This window comes from Gobius niger, assembly GCF_951799975.1.
Source record: "Gobius niger genome assembly, chromosome: 17".
NCBI classification, from domain to species: domain Eukaryota; kingdom Metazoa; phylum Chordata; class Actinopteri; order Gobiiformes; family Gobiidae; genus Gobius; species Gobius niger.
In genome coordinates, this window is record NC_136868.1 from 12283376 (window position 1) to 12307529 (window position 24154).

General features: G+C 40.7%; 2 protein-coding genes and 1 long non-coding RNA gene across 3 annotated transcripts in view; 2 read left to right on the forward strand and 1 right to left on the reverse strand.

The window, feature by feature from the left end:
• scfd2 (sec1 family domain containing 2) overlaps positions 1 to 20454 on the reverse strand; it is a 168596-nt gene extending 148142 nt beyond the window's left edge. Inside the window, exons 1-3 of the mRNA XM_079574915.1 lie at positions 19544 to 20454; positions 19284 to 19452; positions 4806 to 4933 (exon numbers count right to left, since the gene is read on the reverse strand). Of these exons, the coding sequence (XP_079431041.1) occupies positions 4806 to 4933; positions 19284 to 19452; positions 19544 to 20357 (1111 nt within the window). The 5' untranslated portion in view covers positions 20358 to 20454. The remainder of the gene's footprint in view (positions 1 to 4805; positions 4934 to 19283; positions 19453 to 19543) is intronic.
• The window catches only part of pdgfra (platelet-derived growth factor receptor, alpha polypeptide), a 424693-nt gene that overhangs the window by 188323 nt on the left and 212216 nt on the right, over positions 1 to 24154 (forward strand). The window lies entirely within an intron of this gene.
• Positions 20647 to 21873, forward strand: LOC306977088. Its single transcript, XR_013793802.1, has 4 exons — positions 20647 to 20723; positions 21428 to 21544; positions 21641 to 21741; positions 21820 to 21873. It is a non-coding gene; the product is annotated as an uncharacterized lncRNA (long non-coding RNA).

Consider the following 24154-nt stretch of genomic DNA (forward strand, 5'->3'; position numbering starts at 1 on the left):
ATCCCGCACACTGCCAAAACTTGCAAAAATATATTTTATTTTAAGACATAAAAGGGACTATGAAGAGTTCCAGCCATGTCCTAATATGTAGTCACTCAAAAAGGTTTTAATTCGGGTCCGAAGTGCCGTCATGCACGAGCTTAATATAGAAGCTGCAGTTACGCATAAGACCTGAGGTGGCAGAAGTGAGCATAAAATGACTAACTTGCATCTCGCCCCTTTAAAGTCAACGTTTCAGCGCTAATTTGCCTGATGAAGGCCATAGCACCAAAACGTTGACTCAATGTCCTTTAAAAGTAAAATATATTTTGAAAGTTTTGGCAGTGTTAAGAGCATAAGCTAATTAAGGCCATTGAAAATGCAACCTCAATCCAATAGCGATTAATGTTGCATTCTTGTGCGCCGATTTATGATTACCTCAGTGGGAACCGAGCCACCAAAAAAATAAATAGACAAGCGTCAGGCTCAATCTCACAAACTCCTGCTTATAAGTCGGGTGTTCTCCTTAAGGAGCTAAATGAGCGGAACTCCAATGGTATTACATGTAATGGACTGACCCCCATGTGAGAAGAGATGAAAAGAAAGACAGCTCTCCTTATTTACAGGTTATATCTATTGAATCATTTTATTATCAGGGCAAATTCACCTGGGTGCCCAAAGATTTGGGTGGATGCTCGATCCCCGCAGCACCCACAGGATTGGCGCTTATGTCCCTGTGACGCAGTACCAGAATGGAAATACTTGGGAGGTCCTATTTGGGAAGCAAGCACCATAAAGCAGAGGCAACAGATGGTTTGCAATCAAAGAATAGTTATGCTAAAATATGAGTGGAATATTGGATGGTGACAAAAATGCATTGATATGCATTAGACGTGTTTTGGACAAAGAGAAGGAAAGTGCTGTAGCATGCCAAATAATATTGGATATGCAAATGTTGTGGCATTGCAGATATGAATAGATTCAGTGGGAGATTATTATACAGATGCAAATCGGATGCAATAAATGAATACTTGAATTGATGAATACGATCAAATGCTCTAATTGGACAGGCCAAAGCAATGACCGCAATCGGCTGTTTATTCTTCCCAGAGTTCACTGTTGTATTATAGGTAGAGTTTGAAGAACCTGATGCTCTAGGGCGCTTTGCAGCACTTTGGCATCATTATTCTCCAATAAAGAGACCAATGAAAAAACGTTTGTGAGAAAAGAAAGAACAGAAACATTCTGAGCATCAACAAAGCAAAAATAGAAATATTGATTTAAAAAGGTAAATCCACATCGAGCTAGCTCTCAAGATTTTCATTCATTATACTTGCAAGCATTTTATTCCCGGGGCTGGCATACACTACTAATCTGACCTATTTGATTCCCATTTGGTTCATCTACATAATATTTTAATGCTATTTAATAAACAGCTATACCTCAGCGCTCTTGTCTTCGCTCTTGAATTCACACTGCTGAACCATAAATATACATACACTGCATGACCCACGTTACCTTACACTATATGTTTGGATATGATGAATAATGAAACCAAAGCCGTGTCACTAATTCCCTGCAATGAGCAAAGAAAATACCTCGCACAAACACGAAACCGCAGAGACATCCACACACTTCCACACAGAGCGGGGGGATTTCATCATCTATTGTACTTTGGGAAACCTGGCAGCTCTGAGAAATGGATTATTTTGCTTCGCTCTCAAACTTTAGCTCTCGATGATCTTATCCCGTTGAGATGAAATGTGGCCAGACCAGGTCAAAGTGAATGTGAGAATTCATCTGCAATAGAGAGATACCAGTGGTTGCAAACTTTGGACGCTAAGGGACCGTGAGAGAAAATACTGGGCTTTTGAAGTACCAACTTTAGTAGAAAAACTGGGTAGCCTATGCCCAAAGTAAGACATAGATAAGCAGTACATAAAAATAAGGTCGAAAGAAGAACAAATCTGAATTAAGTTGAAGGTTATTTGTATTTACCAGCTCCTCTCACAGTTATTGTCCAGGATACATTGATGCTTTTATTCTTCATTTTTAAGGGTTTAGAGTTTTATGACAAAGGGGGAAAAGGGGGCTGTGCTGCTGGTTGAAGGGGGCAGGGTTGAGAGCTTTGTGTGGGGGGCACATTTTGTGAAATTGAGGGGGTCCTGGAGGTTCATGGTTTGGTGCCAGTGTGCGGTATAAAGCCTCAGTGTGCAGTGCCCACTCTCTTCCCGCTCCTCTCCTGTTCTCCCCTCTGCAGCGAAAACACAAAGTCAACAGGCTGTCAGTCGGAATCAACTTTTATAAACGTTACTGTCTCCGACTTTGCAGACTTCTTTATTTATAGTTACAGTTTTAAAGGTACGTTGTCAAGGTTCGCAGAGCAGTCCAGAAAATGAAACACATCTGTCAAAACTTTGTTCTCCAAAGTTGATATTTCTTTTGAAATAACAAATAAATCCAGGTAAAACACGCAGCTAAAGCCTCATGAAAAGATAGCGAGGGGAGCCATTAGTTTTGCTCATTTCCTGGTTATTTTTCACAATGGCCCAGAGAGGACACATTAGGCATCTCTGCTAAGCGCTCAGGAAGTAAATTCATGTTTTCTTTGTATCACAATCATACCATACAACATTTGTGAAAATATTAACACAAAAAGAACAAAAGACGGAAGTGGACACTGTAATTTCCACTGTCTTTACCTTTAACTTAGCAAAACTGAATAATTATCTTTAAATTGCATTAAATTTAATACAAATCAAGCATTATCACTTTTTTGTGGGTGAAATAGTATATAGTAGGTGTTTTTAGTGTGAGATGGCTCATCTCTTCTCAGAACTGCTAACTTAGTGATGTGTGACATCACTCAAGAGCATTAGACAATCTAATTAAATACACTATTATTAGATTGTCATTATTTTAATAACCAAGTATAAAAATAGCATTGTCAGTGCGTAGTGGATCATTAGGATCACGTATCATTGACATGTTTATGCTCTTAGTTTAGCTCTTCTGGACACGTAGCATTATAACATGGATTGTTCTGCGTTCTAACCTTAAGGTTACACAACTTTGCAAATCTGGAGAGTCAAATTATGTGCCATGATTGAAATATTATTTCATAGTCAGAGGCAATTACGCCTGATGTTGGAGGTGTTCAGCAGCAAGTTTTCATTATGACGATTCCCCTGAAAGACGTGGAAAGTGTTTTATTCATGCATCACGCCGGGTGTAAACCCACATTAGTATGTAACACGAATAGTGGAGCTGCACTACAGCTATGCTTATTACATTTGCTGTCACCTGTGATATATATTCCCCCACTCTTCCTCTTGTTTTGTCTAAATTAGCATGAGCAGTGTTTAGTTAAAAGTATAAAAACAAACCGCTGCATACATAAGCCTTTGGCAGCTCCAGTGTGACCTCCAACATATTACAACCTGCTCGTTACCAAAGACAGGACCTTCTTTACCTCATAGATTATAGGCACTAAGGGACCACAGTCGCCCCTCCTATTAAAAAACCCCTCTGGCCAGACGCTAACCTGTACATTAGCTATGTTTAGTACCTCTATAACTATGAAGTATTAAGGCACATAAGGGTATTGTATTGTGCATGTAACCGTTTTATTTTTCCACTCACTTTTATCTCTATCTTTGGTCGTCTTTTGCACCATTTACAAACAACAAAAGTTTTGCAAAAATAAGTGTGTAGTGTATGTGCTTGAGTGCGTGTGTGTCATACAGCCAACATGTGGTTTACATTTTCTATGTGGCCACATGGGCAAATATATGGCTGGGCAGGCAGTGAGGGGCTCAATAGGGGGCGCTGTGGATCCACTCCTATACTCCTATTTTAAACAGTGCAGTATGGGTTCAGTATACAGTACCAGACTTTCATCTGATGCTAATGCGAAGAAAGTGGTTGCACAATACTTTGTCTCTTCTGGGGCTCATCATGCAAATACTGTAGTTTAGACCTCTACAAATATGTCCTGAAAATGCATGTCGTTTTTGTTTTTGGACAAACTGTTCATATTTAAGCCTTTTCTGTTCATGATGGACTCAATTAAAAGTGCACAGAGAGGAACAGAACGTTGAACCAAAAAATAAAATCACAACTAGATATTTTCCAAAACTGTGCAGCCCTACTGACCAAATGCTTCATATCTTCATACCTGACAAGCGCTACCTGCATTGTGACTGGACTATATTGGCAAAACATGTACAGAATAATTTCCTTGTCCGGTGTCCTTAGTGCCTTGAGAGAGTTACCAGCAAAGGGAGACATTTCATGAGCTTGCTCCAGAGGAAATCTTTTGCAAATGGGGTTAATATTCCCAGTACTCTTTAATTTCCTCTCATTTCCCTCTGCTTTATTAAAACTATAGACTAGACTCACACATTCCATATATTTCTTAATATGTATTGTATGGCTTCACAGATCCAGCCAAGTCTGAGGCGGAAAGGCACCTGTGTAAAATACTGCATGTGCCAAGTCAATAGGGAAAGGAAGGGAATCCTATTTGTATGGCGATTTTCACGTAACACACAACGCTTCACACAAGTTAAGGGTATTTTTTTTTCACTCCGTACTGGGTGGTATGCACTGTATGTAGCCACAGATCAGCTTGAGACTGGTAGAGTGTGGCTGCACACATCTATGCAAATGTCGAGCTTGCACTACCTCCGTTTACAGGCAGGTGTACAGGATGCAGGTTGCCATATTGTCCCTCCTCTCTCCATGTCAACAATGGAATGGGCTTCACCCTTAAACTTGATCATAACTGACATTGAATTAGGCAATGGTTTAAGCTGACTTCTTACCCATACTCATCTTGATCGAGAGCTTCTCTTTCCCGGCTGCCTCCACGAGCTGTCTCCGCACCTCCAGCACGGCTTCCTTCTGCTTACTGGTCAACATGGCCTCCCACAAGGTCCTCGCTGCCGATGACCTGATGGGTAGAAGAATGAGCTACATTGGTCACGGTGGAACATCAATCCAGAAGTCCAGCTTGGGTTTGAGCGCCTTTCTCTGCACGGACTGGTAAAACAAATGTGTCTAGTTTGTTGCAGCCGACCTATAGTAGCAGTTATGGGACTCTCACATGAAACAACAAATCAGCAAGGAATTTGACGGATGCTAATACGTATACAGTCATATTGGACGGCTCTAACTTGCATCTATTTCATATTATCGGCACAGTAAAAAGTAATATTTCAGTTTGTCCTGTGCATTTGACATTTGACCCAACAGTCAATGTGACAAAATGCATTGGTCTGGACCCATCTCAAGATCTGGAGCTTGGTAGGCCCGTCAACTAAGTCGATATAGTAATTATTGTGACAGCCCTAGAGGTTGGTGTTGCCAGGACAATCTCGCTTGAGGATAAGTCTACTGTCTATTAGATTGTTCGGTGTTCTGTCATAATATATGAAGCCACAAGCATTAGTGTTGCGCAATCTATCCCAAGCCCGGACAAAAGTAGAGAATGTCAAGAAGGGCATCCGGTTGCCGCAACATAAACATGATTAACAGCCTCTTAAAGTGACAAAGCCTCCTAAACCAGGGAAAAGAGCCTCCCCGATGGGATCCTCACAGGAAAAAGAAGAAATTAGTGCAAGGAGCTTTCGGTATGTGTTCTCAATCCACCGAAAAACAGTGCCAACATTCCTCTGGAGTGATTCCTCCGTACATCAGTGAGAAGTGAGTCTAGAGACATGCAGTCCTCACGATACCATCTCTGTCCCAGCTCAGTCCCTGGTCTCATTACCGCTGCTTTATGAAACGCACTGATCCTCATCTCACGTGGGAAACCACTATCTGGTACAAGAAGAAAACAGCTCAAAGTCTTTGCGGCTGACAATCCAAAAGGGTTACTCGGGCCAGGTTACAAACAAAAAAAGTTTCACAGATAGTACCAAACAAATCCATAATTGATGACTTATTTTATTTTTTTATTATTATTACAAACAGCTATTACGCATAACTACTACTACAGCTTCTACTTACTACAAATCAGAGTGCCTTGGCTTTATAAAATGGGCTGCACAGATGAAGTCATTGCGTTCATATATTTTATACATCTTGTATGGTTGTCTCAAATTTCTTTCACTTTTCCACAAAAAAGCAAACCTTCTTGATGTATTTAAATGCACGTTCGACTTCCAAACTCTGAAACCAGAGAGACAAAGGCACAAAAGCGGAATCGGGGCTAAGGACGGGGCGGGAGGGGGCTTGCTGACAAATCCACTCTGTTTTCTTTAGTTTTTCAAAAAAAAAAAAGGTTTTTTTCTTCTCTCGCCTTTTCTCCTTTCTAACTGCTGCCATGTGTTTAATATCAGATGTAATGTGTTCCAGACCTCGGGCCCGCGCTGGACAGGGAGGAGAGGGGCGCACACAGGGACGCCCACCCCGCCATCTTTGCACTGCAGCCAGACACAAAGACGGAGAACAAGCCAAGAACACTTAAGACTGCGAAACAAACTACAAACATACAAAACACAATCACTTTATGACCGTCATTCCACATAGATGAACTCGACTTCTTTGTCTAAATACTACTCATTAAGACAGTCCATCTACACGCTCTACACTCAGAGAGAGGACAAGGCCAAAAACTGGAGAGACTGAGAAACAAATCACATAAACAGTATTTATTTGACAAAATGTTCTACTTAAAGTCACTACACACATTATTTTTTTCTACTCGAGGAACTAAATGAAACTTTTCTCTCATATTTTCTCTCAGACATTTGTGAAAAATTATTGCATAGAATTTTTAGCGACAGAAATGGCAGGCATGTTGCTGTGACAGAGAATCTGCAGTTTCCCCCTTCATAGTTTATAACTCACCCTATGAATAATTTTTGGATCAAAATTAGAACAGTTTCAACTTTACTCAATCCCCTTTTGTTGTCTGTAAAGTAAAAAATCAGGTACAGGGCCTTTAATTGAGATGAAAAACACATGGAAAGTATTAACTGTGTTCCATTTGTGCTTTGGTCTGGCATGGCATATACTGTAATATAATGTTTTGTAGCCACAGCCGCCCAATGGGGTAGATTGACGGAAGCGAGGCCGCAAATCTGCGCCGTCGGCCCCTCCAACCACCACCAACCACTCACTCAGACTCTCATTCATTCTGGTCTATTGTACATGTTTTTGTGGGAAACCGGAGTACCCAGAGGAACCGCTGAGCCACCATGCCACCAGCAGGGTTTATACTGCGCTAAAAAAATAAGAATTGCAGCAGTGTTTCACTTGTGTCCAATTTTTCTTCGATAGCCAACAAAGAGCTTTGTTACACTATATCATTGTTGTTGTTGTTGTAGATACAGTGGACCCACAAGAGTCATTGAGTTCTTGAGTTGTGTTACTGACAAATACACTCTATGGGTCATTGCTCCTGGCTACTTGTCCTGACAGAGAGACTGCTGACAATTAATTAACTGCTGAGGGGAAAAGGTCACTGCGAGAACCACTACAGCTACCATGCACTTTTGGAAGCAGCGACTTTATTAATGAACACGTTTTTCCACAGTAAGAAAAAGAGAGCTGTGTTGTGTAATACTATCAATTGTAGTTAACATTTCTCGTAACGCTAACGGAAACCACCTACAACAACTCAACAGCTCCACTTCACATTGCTCCAATAGCTGAAATGCCAATAGTGTGAGTGTCCCGGGCCACATGTGTGCAGTTTACATGTGACGTATTTACCAATGCCGCTGGTACATCTGTGTGTTTTCTAAAGAGATAGAGTGTGGATGAAATATGGTTCTCATTTGGCTTTTGGCCCGTCCCGCTCCCCTGACACTCTCCTCCACGGGTCGTTTGGTCAGAGGCAGACGCCGGGGTCCCGCGCTGGCCACTGGGGTGAGGGGTGTGAGACAGGCCCCATAAGCAGCGTTGATGAGTAACAGTTGAACTCTCAAAGTAGGGGGCAGGGATTTGCTTGGACATCTGTGCAACAGGCCTGCACAAAACCTCCAGGGGGCACTGTAACACTTGACAGTCAATGCCCCGTGTGGTTAACATGGGCAGGCTAAGAGGGTGTTGAGAGAGGAGCAGAGGCGAAGGTAGTAATCAAAATCTGTACTCAAGTAAAAGTAGTCAACAAGTATTTAAGTAATTATGGAGCAGTGTTAGTTTGGACGACATAATTCAATTTAGCTTTTAACAAAAATGTTATTTAGTTTTGGTCCAACATTTAGTCAAACAGTTCTTTTTAGTTTAACCTCTTAACCCCCATCTGCACCGAGCACATTTTCTCCAGTTTGGCTTTACCCAAGTCTAAAGACCTTTTGACAAAAGCGTCAAAAGAGGATGAAAATACAAAAGAAGCAGCAAAAAAGTGCCGTAAAAGCGACAGTATCACAAATAAAAAGTGTCGAAAACACGACATGAATGCTTCAAAAAAGCAAGGAAAAACAACGATGAAAAATGCAACAAAAACACGACACAATGTGACAAAAACGCAGAGACAACGCGACAAAAGAATTGAGATCAGTTGTGTCGGTCTTAGCTTTCAAATGAGGCAGTACGTTGGGCTATAGGATCCAGGCAAGTGTTGTTTAAGGTTAAAGACGCCAAATGCAAGTTGGTCATTTTATACTCGCTACTGCCACCTCAGGTCTTACGCGTAATTGCAGTCTCTGTTAAACTCGTGCATGACGACACTTCGGATCCGAAGAAACAACTTTTTAAGTGACAGGGCAGGATTTTAGGGGCAGTTGTGATGAACAGGTCTGAGCTCATTAAAAACATTAGGACATTACTAGAACATGTAGGGGGAGGAAAATTCTCAGTTTTAACATTGTTAAACTCCTAAGTCTAGCGTCAGTCTATGAAACTTTAATGCAAATTAGTTGAATAAATCTAAGATTAATTTAGTAAACTTTACATTGATATTTTTGTACTCAAAAATGTTTTTATTATATCCTGTCTCGTGAAGCTTCTAGCCCTATCAACAAAATACAATAAACATATCAAACAAGAATTTAGTTTCAGTTTTTGTATAGCTATTAAAAGAACATTGAATGAATCAATAACACATGCTAACTACTGCAACCAATACTACTCTTCTTGCAATAATACTCCACTTGCACTCCTACCTCTACATTGAAAGTACAATAGTTCATGATTTGGTCTAGTAAACATACCTGACAAAAGAAAGCACATTTTCCCCTAAGACTAAAACAACCCTTGTGCTTGTAGTATTTGTAGTAATAAAAATGCCTAAATATATTTTAATAGTGGTACACATTAGTACAACATCTTGCGTGTAGTTAAAAGTGAACACATATGGGCCGCCCTTTGCCAAGTCATTAGTGGGTGTGCGGTGAGGAGGGGGCATGTTCCTGGAAGAGAGTGAGGCAGTGCAGAGGAATGATTTCAACAGGTCTGACTCAGGATTTCTCTCATTTATCCACCGTCCCGGGCCCCCAGTACCCCCGGCTTGGACACGTATTGAACACGAGCACTTATCAAACTGTTTATTTTCTAATTCTGACTCCCCGCTGCCCATATTAGTAAGAATGCCCCACAACAGTATACGTGACATGATTCAGGCCTGAGTCATCGAAATAATAGTACAAATGATGGAGGCTGTAATGAAAAGGAACGAGGTCTTGAAAGGGTTAGCCGTTTTTATGGAAGGCTAATTTAACCACAATAAAAAAAAGCCATTTGGTCTGCCTCCTTTTCCACATTTTTCCTATGCTGACTATGAAAGGTCATTACAAGGCTGTATGAAACACTCAAACTCAAAGTGGTCAAATGTGTCACAGTGCAGTGCTGTTCCAACTTATTAAATATATTGTGCACAAAACGGATGCTTGGTTAAAACGGTTGCTAAGTGGTTAGTGCTCTTGCCTCACAGCAGGAAGGTCCTGGGTTCAAGTCGCGTACAGAGCAGGGCCTATTTTTTATGATCGTCAACTTTTTTTTAAAGGGTTTTAGACGATGTTTACCTTATTTATGATCTGGTGCCATGTACTTGCTTAGGTGATACTTTGTGTGAGAATTTCTATATCATAAATATTAAAAATGAACAATGCCTGAGATAAATAACAGATGGCCACCAGGATTTAACAAACTGTTTTGATCTGGGGTTGCAGCAGCTGGTCAGATATGCGCCCACTGTCCAAAGAATAAGATCATCTGAACCTGAACATCGTGATCGACCAGGTTATTCCATCAATGGTTGGCACGGACATATTCCAAGATGACAATGCCAGGATTTATCAGGCTCACATTGTGAAAGAGTGGTTCAGGAGCTTGAGACATCATTTTCACACATGGAATGTCCAGATTGAGAATCTTGGGGACGTGCTGGAGAGGACTTTGTGCAGTGGTTACAATCTCCCATCATCAACACGAGATCTTTTGACACTGTGGAAGCTCATTGAAACATAGAGTGAATGCATACTGTAATCAAAGCTGAACGTGCACCAACGAGAGCATGTGACCTCTTTGTGGTGACTTTCTGTGGGCAGACAGTGTATAATATAAGGTGGTAAAGAGTGTAACTGACAAATAGAGTCTCACAACCTGCAGTGCAGCTGATCTCTCATGACAAAAGCCAAAGCCACTTAACAGAATGCACAATTGGGTGATAATCCATTTGCTATCACAAGGGATAAATCTTGTGTTTTAATGGCTCAACATGTAACAGTCTCACAGTTGTGCAAGGTCAGCCCTATTCCTCACTGAGCTAATTTATGAAGTGCGTTTGATAAAGTAAAGAACACGCATGACTTCCTGTAAACACGCGAGAGAGGAGACAGGATTGGACTCGGACCAGTGCCGGCCTTGAGTGTCCGGGCAGCGCGGCCCGATGTCCCACTGGATTTACGAGGAGGAGAGATAGTGAAGAGGAAGAGGGAGTGAGAGGAGGGATTATTTACTGAAAGGCGAGTAGACAAAATACAACCCCAATTTGGAGAAAAGTTCAAAAGCTGCAAGATACAGTACATCCAGTTGACAAAGCGTTTCAAATCCACATGAACTATATCTATTTTTCGACCAGGTTTCATAATTAACTGCTATTTCGATTATCGTAAGCAGCTAATCAAAGCTTGCAATTATGTAGGCAGCTTAATATCCTTTCAAAATAACAAAGAATCCTGTCTCAATGAGGTGAGTTGGCCTCCTCCTGAACATATTTAAAAGCTGTGAAGTCTTGATTTCAGAACATAAACTGCAATCTCAACAATTAGATGGCAAAAATCAATGGCAAATTCTCACTTACACAACAATGAGTGCTGTGAGTGTCGCCGGTATTAGTTTAAAAACTTGGATTAGCTTTCTACACATGTTCAAAGCCAAATGCGAAAAGGCAGCAGCTCAACAGGGAAGGCCCCGGATCCTCGCTCGCCTCCTGCGTCTTGGATTGTTTACCATTTCAAAAGGAAGCCAACAGTGGGGGCTCTTTGAAGGAACGGGTCTGCAGGAAGTGAACTGCCATCTTCGGGTGAGTTTTATCATAGTGGTAAATAAAAACACACACTTTGGTCGTCCGATCTCTGGAAACGTCAAAAGCTAAAAGACGGCCAGTAAGACAGAATAGCCGGTTTTATCTGCCGTGATGGGAACACAGAGTACAAGTTGTTCAGGTGAAAGTAATCTAGTTGATGGATGTAGTGTGGGTTTCCGGAGGCTTCTACATTGAGGAGAAAACAGAATTAGAGGGAGCAGAGGAGGAGACACGACGTCAGAGAGGGACCAGAGGAGACTGAAGATATTACGTGTCCAAACTGTTTTATCATCGCGCACGCACCGATGACTGACAGGGAGTGCGTCGGCAAACAGTCCAAACAAGCGCTGACCTTCAGGGACAGGCATGATCTAATTCATGATAAAGTCATTTTTAGATGAAAAGTCAAAATCATTTACATGTCAAGGAATAATCTTATATTCGCGCTTAGAAACATGTGTAACAAAATATTAAAAGATAGAGGCAAATTAGAATATTACAATTTAAAAGGTGCATTATGCAACTTTTATGCGAGAAAAACAAAGTTGACACTTTGTAGTGACCTTGTAGTGACCCAGTGGCTCCAGGTTCAATTGTTTTGTAGGTTTTCTGGGGAGATGGTCTGTCAGCATAAAAAACCTTCCAAACAATAGATCCTGGAGACCACCGTGATCGAAAATAAAGGCGACATGCTGACCACTCATACAGCCGCTGGGTCACTACAAGGTCAAATACACACAAATAAAACTTCTTCAACTTATTTTTCTGCATAAAAAGTTGCATAATGCATCTTTAACACATTGAGTGACAAAAACGGGATTTTTTTATTTTTTTTTATTGTGAAACTAAACACTCTAATACACCTTATGTGTAATTTTGGTAGCTCTGTGATGAACAGAAGTAAAATAGATGAAGATCAAAACTTGTACAAAGTCACGATCAGGACATTTTATATATATTATTGCGTTTCTTTTCGTCTTTTTCTTTAGTCCGAGGGGGCGTGGTGTTGCACAGCGAACAGCTATAAAGCCAACACTCTCTCGTTCACTGGAGCGCGTTTGACAAAGCAGAGCGGCTTCGAAACAGTTGAGATTTTAACGTTTCTCTGAGTTTTTAAATGGTTAAAATCAGTCCAAGTACAGCTGAGAAACATCTTCAATGTGAGAAACAGGCTGTTTAAATGCACATGCGATAATGAGCAAAACGTGTCAACAATGTTGTCCTTGAAAATTACTAATATATTTAGGCATTTGCCTCTTCTCATAATGTTAGTGTCTCTCCAGAGAGGAGGAGAGAGGAGTTAAATCAGAAAGGAGAGTGAATTAAGCTGTTTTCACCTACAGAGAGCTTAGATTCTCGTCTTTCAAACGAGCCATAGCATGTGTCCATAGCTATAACATAGAACACTGGTTCTCAACCTTTTGGAGCCGCGACCCCTATTATAACATTTAACTGGGATCGTGACCCCCGCCCGGGTCACACCATGGGAAAAACAGGAACATTAGCCTATATCATTCTTAAAAAACAAAGAAAAAAACAAATGGCTTAAATAAAATGAATCAAATTTAGAACAACTAATGGTACTCTGGTAAAATAGCACATATGGTATAATAAAATAATAACCCTTTTTTTTTTTTTTTTAATCTACATGACCTAGCGACCCCTCAGATTTGTCTCCTGACCCCCAGGTTGAGATCCACTGACATAGAATACGCTGTGGTGCTACAAATATCATGAAAAATGGTCTGGATTATTGGCACTCTACAGCTAAATCCCAAAAACAGCGCTGCACTCAATGTGTTAATATGGATTTTTCATCCTTGGCTTATTGACATTTGAGCTGTGCAACAACATCACTGAAAATGTGTCCAATGCAATGAATAGCTGATTGAAAGGCATCGGGGAAAAAAGCAACAGACAGCGCTAACCATGACCAGACACCAATGATAATTTATTTGAAAAAATAATTACATGTATAGGGTAACACCATCATCCTGTTTTAGGATAATGCTTTCAATAACTATAAATTATGCTGGTGTGTCTTACCACAATCAGTCCAATGGAGAACTAATTGCATCTTGGCTTTTGACGTTAAACAGATTCTGAAACCCAAGCTGCCCATACCCGACAGACACGTACACTGTAAGCTGCATAAATTATTTCAAACCCTCTCGATCTCCGTTTAGCTGTGCCCACACTGCTCATAATAACATGAAACTGACTCCAGCTCTTGATTGTCTAACTATAGAACGACAAAACAATCTCTCTCCTCGAATCACCCACTGGAAAACGATGTGGCTAAAGACAGGGCTCACTCTCTGTGCTGTCTGTCATTATTGCTCCGCACGGCTATTCTGTGTGTCAATGCCCATAGAGCTCAAACACCAGCACAAATGATCGAATGATAATCTATAATTGAATATGCCAAAACAAGAACAAGGTCATGAAGATTTACTGGAGAAATGATATTGCAAAGGCGTCACTCTGGCCAAATGAAGCAAGAAAACCTTTCAAATGAGGTTGCTCTTTTTATATTGTGTTTAACCTCTTAACACCCGCCTTAACCAAGTGCATTTTCTCCAGCTTTGCCAGTGCAACGCCTCATTTGAAAGATACAAAAATGATCTAAACGAGTCTTTTTCCTTGTGTTGCTGCAGCGTCGCGTTTTTGTCACATTTTTGTCTCTTTGGTGGCTTTTTTTGGTCACATTTTACTCAGTTTTTGCTGCTGTTTTTGTTGTTTTCATCACATTTTGTTGCTCATTTGTTGTCAGTCAAGTTACTTTTTTGTTGCATTTTCATCTCATGTTTGTGTTGTTTTTGTTGCTGTTTTTTTAAAGTGTAATGACAAACTGGATGAAAATGCGGTCGGTTCAGGTGGGGGTTAAAGGGGCTAGATGCAAGGTAGCCATTTTATACTCACTACTGCCACCTCAGGTCATACGTGTAACTGCACCTTCTATATATGCTCGTGCATGACAGCAATTCGGACCCGAATTAACACCTTTTTAAGTGACAGTGACAGGATTTTAGAGGCAGTTGTGGTGAACAGGTCTGGGCTCATTCTTCACATTAGGACATTGTTGGAACATGTAGGGGAAGGAAAATACTTGATTTTGACATTTTTAAACTCTGTGTATAGTCCCTTTAAGAGGTTAAGAGTCACTCTATATCAGACGTTCGTGAAGGCTCTATATCAGACATGGGCAAACTAAGGCCGCCTAGCCCTTCAATCCGGCCCTCAAAACATAAATGTTTTCATTGACATAAAGAAAGATAATGCATAATAACTGCTGCTCATTTGTTGTGTTTAGGCGATAACACACATGTCACTGCTGAATAATTTGACTAAGAACTAAGGGTAAGAACTAATTTAATATTTTAGGTCAAAACACATTTTTGTCTGCGTACGGAACAAAACTGTAAATGGAAGATCTGGTTATTGTGTTATTGCAATATGCTTAGTTATTTGCGAGTCATTGCAGTATTGAATCTGCTGATATTGTGATGGATTGTAGATAAAAAGTACAACTAAATTTGCAAATTTGTGCAACTTACTTTAGACGCATGCACACTTTCCCATGCAGCGGGACAGAAATAGGTGTTTTTGCTGCACAGTGGTGGTAGAAAGTTGGACTTGAGGGAGACGGCAGCCTCACTGTGTTTTTCTTATGGCAGGGTGCGGTTGTGTCAGGACCGGAGCACCTTGGCCACCCGCGCACTCTGCTGCCCACACGCACTCACTCCCACCGCAACATCAAGGTCCGGCGCGGCCCAAATGACTGCTGCTGCGCACAGTGTGGTGTTTGAGACGCGGGGGAAACTCGCTGCCCTCTGCCAATGGGGTTCATGTGTCCCACCGCTGGATCAGAAGGGGAGGGGCCACCCGAGCCAAGCACAGCAAATTACTGTGAACTGGAAGGCACCTGACCACAAAAAGACACACATAACAACTCTGCCACTTTCACTCAACCGAGACCAGAGACGGTAAACTCCTGCATACTGGCTACACAGATTGCAAGAATGGGCAAAATTGCCTCTGGAAGCAAATTTTAACCGACAACTAGGTCTCAAATAACATAATAATCAGCAGATCTCATAAAACAGCAACATAACACAAAGCACTGTGTTAATATGATACTTTACAACTTAAAAAAAAAAAAAGACAACAAATAGAAAAAACAAATAGCCCTTTTAGGCTGCGGTTGGTTTCTACTTCTTACTTATTACCAGCGGCATATTTTACACATATAATACAACTCATTTTTATTTTTCTATCAGTTGGTTAAGTACCACAGTTAGCTAGTTCTACAGAAATTCCCATCATGTTAAGAAACATAATACTGTAATTGTAAGGTAAGTGTGGGGTCTCGCCCTAAGAACTAGAATCAACAGCCACCCACAGAATGTTTAAGACACAGTAATCTGTAAAAATATCCTAGAATTACAGAGGGAAATTTCATACAAAAAGGTTGGAATTAGGTCCACACCTAATATTTAAAGTTCACTCTGAACGACACAACATGCCCAATGAAAACACACAGTGGGTTCAGGCTAAAAATATCATAGGTGTATTAAAACATCCGAGAAACTTGGCAGATTACGTAGACAATCAAACCACTAGAGCCACAAGAGCCCAGTTCCCTGCACGGTTCATCTCCTGGACATTATACAACACCTTCACAATGTCACAGTCTCTTAGTTTTACTTCCTCTTAAATTAGAAAAGCACATCCAGCTTGATTTTTATTAGCCATACAGTTATTTTTGCACAATTATCCAAATCCAAATAAATGTTGATGTGCATTTGAAAAGAGAATCAAAAGATTTGTCATCCAGACGTTTTCCATTATAGAAACAACTGCCTTTGAAAACCTTTGCTAAGAACCAAAACATGGGAAAGAATATGGGGCATACAATGAGGAACTCTAAAGGTGCTTGCTGAACTTATTTTCCTTTTTTTAAAGGTTGGAAAAGTGGGCTGGGTAAGTTAAAAATGCATATGGTGATTCCTCATGGAATCACAGCAGTGGGGTGAACAATGAGCTTGACACATGAGGCTTTTCTTTAACTTTTTCTCCCACACATGGAAGACACTAGGGTTTGAACAATTCTCGTTGTTAAATTGAATTGTTCAATATGCCCTCTTCAATTCAATACGTAAATATGTTCTATATGAATTGATGAAAGATTTTAGATGCACCGCGAATAGCATTTTCAGATGTTTCCCTTTTCAAAGATCTAAGAGCTAAGCGCTTAAATATTGCGCACTGTTTTTGCTTGTTAGCAAAAAAAAAATCTAAACTGTGACCTTCAAATCCCTATTAGCATCCCTATTAGATACTACTGTATACTGCACATGGGGAAATTATTTCACTCGAATAAGACAAAAGCACTTCTGTAAACATAATTCAGCCCGGAGCATTTCACAAATAAGACAGTCTTTGATGAGGTGTGCACTTCCAAGCAATTAAATCAAAGACTCCTCTGTTTCAACAGAACTTCACACTCCTGCATCATGATGAGGCTAAACTGGGACATCAATCGGTCCAATTATAACTTCATCTATAAAGCACTTTTCACACCAAAAAGTGTGCTTACATAAGTGCAAAGAGACAGAAAATGACTTTACCCCTCCTGCTGTTTTGTAAGATTCCATCAGACCTGTTATCTGTCTGTAAACACACCCACCTCTGAGTTCCCCTGCTCTCTGAGCAGCACTTACACACCTGCCTCCTCCGCCAACGGGAACAATCACTGCACAAACATCTCAATCTGGGATCCCAGACAGGACTTATGAAAAACATATTAGCAGATATTTTTAGCTGCAATTGTAATGTGGCAAAGACAGAGTAGTCATGGAAATTTGCCAATTACAAAGGAGAAAAGTAGTGATCTGCTGATTTGCTGAGATAGAGAATAGCATTTATAATTCATGATCAATGTGGTGGGCTGACAGGTACATGTTCAACTGAACCAAAATTAAAATATACCTATGTGTGTCCCTAGGACTATTTGTTGTTACATACGTACGACCATCTTAAGGTTTGTTCACTTCAACCTGTCCTTCAGCTGCACACATGTCAGCAGCACCACATAAGTCTAAACAGCAGTGACCTGCGGAAGCCAAACACTTCCATTACAACACACCTCCCACACACTGACAGTGTCACAGTGGTTAAACATGCAGAAGGAGAACACCAGCCACAAAACTCTTCTTCTCGCTCAAAGCCTTTCCTCCTGTGACCACATAAACAGTGGAAGGAGGAGTGGAACATGTGACATCAAGGGGTACTAACTTCCACTGAAGCAACAGGATAGATGCACCTGATCAAAACAAACAGCACTGAGCCACATCGCCATCAGCCTAAGCAGAGGTAGTCTAAGTTACAATGAAAACATTTTATTTATCAGCTTTAACTATATTTTTGCAGAAAAATTCCAGCACAGAATATAATATATAATAATATATAATATATAATAAATATATAATAATATATATAACAAATGTTATTTAAACCAACATATAATTATGTGCAAAGGCACATAAGAGCCAAAACATCTCTATGGGGGTGAGTTTTTAAAATAAATCACCAAAGAGAAAATCCACAAATGTTTAACCTGAACAAGGAAAGAGGTCTCTAAATCTGCTATATCATTCTTTTGGCTGAATGTTCTTTAGATCGACCAAAATCACACCCATGTTTTGGACTATTGCCACCGCAATGATTATTCAATGTGATGATTTGTGATTTTGAAGGCCAGTAATTACAGAGATATTAATCTTAAACCTTGCCTAATCTACCTGGATTGGAGACCACCTGAGTATAAGAGGGAGCCAGTGTGAGTGAGTGAGTGAGTGGTTGGTGGTGGTCAGATCGTCCATTCGCACAGATGTCTGCAGCCAAGCTCTTGTCAGTCTACCCTGAGGAAACTACACACGTAGCTTACCACCGCCAGCTATGGAGTGAATGAAAATCCCATTGCCTTTTCCCACTGAAAAGCGCTATAAAAATAAGAATCTCTTCTCCCTTGTCATTTGCTGTAGTTACCACCAGGAATTGACATGAACTGATCCACTAGCCACCATCGTTAGTGGTTTTCACCAACTGATTTCATTAGCCAAAACTAAAATGTGTATTCAAACGTGAAAACGAGGTAAGGTGTAGTAAGTTTATTGGCAAGTGCCACCTTCATGTAACCCATTAGCCTATTTACATGACCAGCAACAGAGTTTAGACCAACACCAAAATGTTATCCAAGGTCCAGCATGAAACCTACTTCAATGTGGTCCAATGCACTTGCTCCCATCGCTCCTTCCCTTCATCCCGCATCTCTATTTTCCTCATTGCTTTGAGGTCGTTTATTAACAGCGCAATTTTCTTTCTTTATGATTTTTTGCACTCATTTTGCACATCTCACTGTATTTAGTTGTGTCACAAGAAAGAGAGAAGAGAAAGTCTGTGAGCCATGACATTGCAGTGCAACTTGCTCAGACCTTAAACAGAATGCTGTTGCACGTGACAGACCATAGACTGGTCGGAGGACCTAACAATCTCAACTCGAGCAGAGAATATGTAACCGCTAAAAATGTATTGGACCAGTTTAACCTGCCACTGTGGCTAGTTAGAGAGACGGCCTTACCCACCACAGATGAAAACTACCCTCATTTTGCGGGTTGGAGAGTATTCATGTCAAGCCCTGCAGACTTCAATTTTAATGTATAGATTTTTAGATTGTTGTGATGTCACATGGACGCTACCTACATCCTGGTAAGACCAAGAAAAAACAAAACAAAGCCAATGCATCCAGACGTGATGTACTTACTCAGACTGTGCTAAGCAGCCAGGCGCCAGGATGTTCTGGGTTAGGGGGCTGCGCTGCAGAGCCGTGAGCTCCAACATATCCACCTGCACGTCTGTCACATGACCAGATAAAGGCTGAAGCACTGTGAAAATCTTCTCCACCAGATTGTCTCCATGATGGCCAACAGCTCCTAACGGTAAAGAGAAAAACAATGACTACACAAAGTACATGTGTATTATGTAATACAGTAATACAATACTGAAATGGCTTTTTAAAGTTACCTGTGAGGTCCATAGTCCTATCGATAAAAATAATTGAAGCTTTATTTTGAGCGGTCTTCCTTCTGTTCTTGGCTTGTGGATGATTGGCCAGCTCTCCAGCAATGATGCGACTCATAGGACCTACTGCAAAGCTCTCTTCTCTGGTCCCCGTAGTTTCAAACATTGAATTGAGTGCCGAGGCCAAATGTTTAACTTCTATTTGCAGTTCAGCCGGGAGAGAATTCAAGTCTACATCGCCAAGGCTCGCAAATCTCTTCTTCTCTGGGCGTTTGGCGTTGAGAGTGTCCAGGTCAAGTGAGAGGAGAGGGAACAATTGTGCAAACTGTGGCGAGAGGATTAGCTGTTGTGACACAGGGGCAAGGACGACAGGGACGTGCGTGACTTCAGCTGTGTAATTCATGTTACCCATCCACTCGCACAGCTTTTCCTCAAACTGCTCAAATACAGGATTCCCGTCCATTTCCACACTGACATTGTTAGCGACAAGGTGCACGGAGTGGGCAACAGTAGTGATCACGACACAGTATTGGAAGTGGCTCAGAGAGATGATGTCCTTTATTATGTCAGTTGTTCTGCCCTTTAGCAACGTGCTAACAACAAATACAGCCTTTGGTTCATCAGCACTGCACGCCTCAAAACTGGAGAACTGTTTCACATTTTTTGCTCCAGCCTCGAATAACGCAGCAGCTCCACCGCTCCAATGGAGAGTCTCTGCACACTTGTCATCCATAAAAACAACCGCTTTCTTTACCTTCGAGAGGACCTTTCCCCACATTTGCAGCGGGAACTGCGTGTAATCCGCCACCGTAAGCATATCGATGATTTAACCAACTCGCCAAATGTTACTGAACACAATTAATGAGAGGAAATTCCAGCAAAACCATGAGCAAAACAAACACGAGTCTCGCAAAGGTGACGTGGCAGCAGCATGTCGCAGCGTAAAAACGTCACGCGTTGCTATGACAGCAGCATCCAGCGCCATGAGGACGGAGGAGGAACGGGGAGAACGGACTGGAGTCAGAAACTTCTTTTACCGTTTTTAATTTAGATGTAACGTAACATGCGTGACATTATGCTTGTCATATAAGTATGCGTACACAATAAAAACTGGTATTAACCGATGCAGATGCAGAGGAAAGTAAAAACCGTTACAAAATGTTGACCACGGTAACCTCAGCCAGTAAGTTACACAATTTGCGTTAATGTTAACGTTATATTTCTGTATATGGCTAGCAGCCGCCATTTTGCTATGCCGCCATGTAATGTTACTTTATTTCAACATTAAAATAACTGTTAAATTACCCTTAAATTAGTCAGCTATTGGTCTGCTACAGTCCATGGCTGCAAAGAAAAGTCATTATTTACTTAACGTCAGGTATCCTAACTAAATATTTTACTTGTAAAATAATTAGATAGAGCCAACCTTAACTTTTTTTTTTTTTTTTCAAATCAACGTTGAACCTGAAGTTTTGCATCCCACAACTATGATCCATGCCCTTGAAAGTGAGCTTGTTTGATAATGAGTTTGCAATCTGCCAATGCAGTCCTAAAATGTTGACAACATATTCATTTAATCAGCTATCTTTATTTACCCTTTGGCCACAATACTTCAGCCCGGAGACTTTCCACATTATTGCGCCTTTGTATTTCGCTGATATATATATATGTTTCTTTATTCCCAGATGCGACACTGTACCACAATTAATAAGAGAATACAAGGGAAAAAAGATTTGTTTTATCCTCTCATAACAACATAAGCCAGACATATCCAACAATGACTTAATTATGATGAATGGTTTTTTTTTAAATTAGAAATTATATAAATAATTATTTGTATTATTATTTTTTTGTGTATTATTCGAGATGATTGATTTTGTTTGACAGCTGCTGGATGTTGTCAAGAAACAGTTGAAGAAATGAAGGAAGAGAGGGAGAGCAGAAAATGGCAGGAAAGAATGCAAAGGAAACCCAGTACTGAAGAAAAACCATGGAGAAAACCAGGTAAGTTATTACTTATACACCAAAAACAACAGCAAAACAGCAAAGATTTCATTACCATGTAAGAAAAAAAAAGACACTGTACCTCTTTACCTTCAGGAGCAGACATTACAGATTACTTCAACTATGGCTTCACTGAAGAGACATGGGAGGCTTTCTACCTGAAACAGAAAGAAATGCGATCGTCTAGGAGGGAAATGGTAGTTAAGTCCTTAAGAGCTCCTTAATCAACAACAATTACAGAAAATGATTAAATAAGTATATTTTATCTTGTGAAGGCATCTGTATGCAAGCGAATTGAAGATAAACGCAGAGCAAACAGAGAAGAGCGAGCTGGTGGTACATATAAGGTAGAAACATTACGAGAGCTATTGTTCTTCGCTTTTTGTAAACTGTATCACTCGCCTCCACATTGGCATCTTATTAGTTATTTTCTACAACATTGTTTTACGTTACAAAAATGTAAAAAACAATGCTAGAGTGTCTCAAACTATATGTAAAAGCCTGATTAAAATTTGATATTGGACTTTTAAAATAAGTTAACTTTTCTTCAAAGGAAATATGAAAAAGTGTCCCTTTTTTCTCAGGTGGACAGACGCAGACAACATCAGAAGGAGTGGAGCCGACCTTGTTCTGCCTCTGACTCACACAGTTTATTTCCCAGGTTGGTATTGTCGACGCCAATGCCTTCTCATCTTGTTCTGTGTGATAACTGGTGCCCAGAGGAGGTGGCAGCTGGTCCTTTCTGTGTGTCACAATCACTATCTGGCTCATGCCATCTGTTTACTGTGATCCGAGGATGGGCTCAGCATATTAGAGCTGAGCTGGCAAGGGAATCCACAGTGTTGTCAAAAACACAGGCTTAAGTGTCTGTATTAAGCTCACTGAGTGAACTTTCATAGACGGTGTCACAACACATTAATACTTAGTGATGTTAGTGATGATTTAGGGATTTACATGTGGTGATGGCAGATATATAATAGTATGGGAGTTATACTGTATTTTCATATGTGAGATGTCTGACCAAGTGAATACTAGTAGTAGTAGTAGTTGTACCACTACTTACAGTGAATGATGGATGCAGTTGGCTTGTGTATGTCGAAAAAAAGAAAATTGTGGTTGCCAACACAGGACTGCAGCAGAGAATCAACATTAGCAGCTTTATTACAACAGCTTTTTGTAGTAGTAGATGGATGTGAAAATTTAGATATCTGTAAAAATCTGTATTCAGACCTTCTGATCTCCACTACAACCAACATGCTAGTAACACTAACATCCCTCTCTTTTAGGATTGAATCTTGCAGATTTTGTCATCTATTAAACTATGAATCTTAACATAAATCCAGTGCCTATATTGAGAGAGTATGTCATTGATTGTAGGTGGTATTACAGCTTCTATTTATTGCGATTTATATAAAGATGCAGTATGGTAGTTTTATGTGTCCATGCGTCTGATGAGTGGGCTTTTCACAAGCTTTGGAGTGAACGAGTCGTGCGTGGTCTATCTTTAAGCCTTCGGGAACAACGTGCTTCACAGCCCTGTTACCATGCTCTCTATATGAGCAGGAGGCGCCTGATATGTTTGTAAATAGCATCCATCTGAAGCACGCACCCTCTCTCTGTCTGTCTGTCTGTCTATCTGTTTCTCACCTCACTCTCTCTCTCTCTCTCTCTCTCTCTCTCTCTCTCTCTCTCTCTCTCTCTCTCTCTCTCATTCAGTTTCATTATGGCTGAAGATGCCCAGTTTATGTCCAGGCAAGAAAGAAAGCCTTGCAGGAAACTCAATTACACATGATTGGCCTGTGGTTGTTTACCTCTGCTTGTGTGCTTGTGAGTTTAAAGTGGACATGCAGGACAGTCATGCAGCACGCTAGGGTTCTGCGTGAAAACCAGGCATAATGGTTTTCAATGTAATGAGGATGACATAATTTGCATGTGTAGCTTTATGAAGATTTCCCACCTATGCCTACAATTCTTAGTAATGTATTAATTAATGGCGTATAGAGGAATATGGAGGCTGCCCAAATGAAACCAAAGGAACGCAGCATGGTTCTCCTTCACAGTGACCATTCATTACTCATACTCATACTTACTCTTCAATATACTCTTCAACTTCATTAGATGTTGTGTTTTCATAATTTAACATAGAACATTTACATTGAACTTGCAGAAGGCAGATAGGAAGTCTGCTCTCTGTTTGTGCCGCATTGTTAGCAGTGCTGTGTTGATAGTAATGATCTCCAATCTTCAGTGGACAGCCCATCACATTAGCAACACTAAAAGGCCCAAAAGCCAGATGCAACGCCTCTCATTTGTGTCTATTTCGGGGCCTATTTTTGCCTCATGGCTGATGGATATTTATGAGAGTTTTCTATAAAGATTTAGCAAAGTGGTGTAGGAACATATCTGTTCATTTTGAGCTAAGTGAATGAGACGTTAACAAGCTCCAAGCACCTCCCTGTTGAGATGTGGATTGATACGGATGCTGTTGGTTTTCCTGCCTCCTCCTGCTCTCCCTCCTGCTGATTAAGTCCTTGTGACAGAAAGGGGTTAGTGTCTCATCTGTCTGAGAGTGTGCGCTTGACACTGCCGGTGAGGGGACTTTAAAGGGCT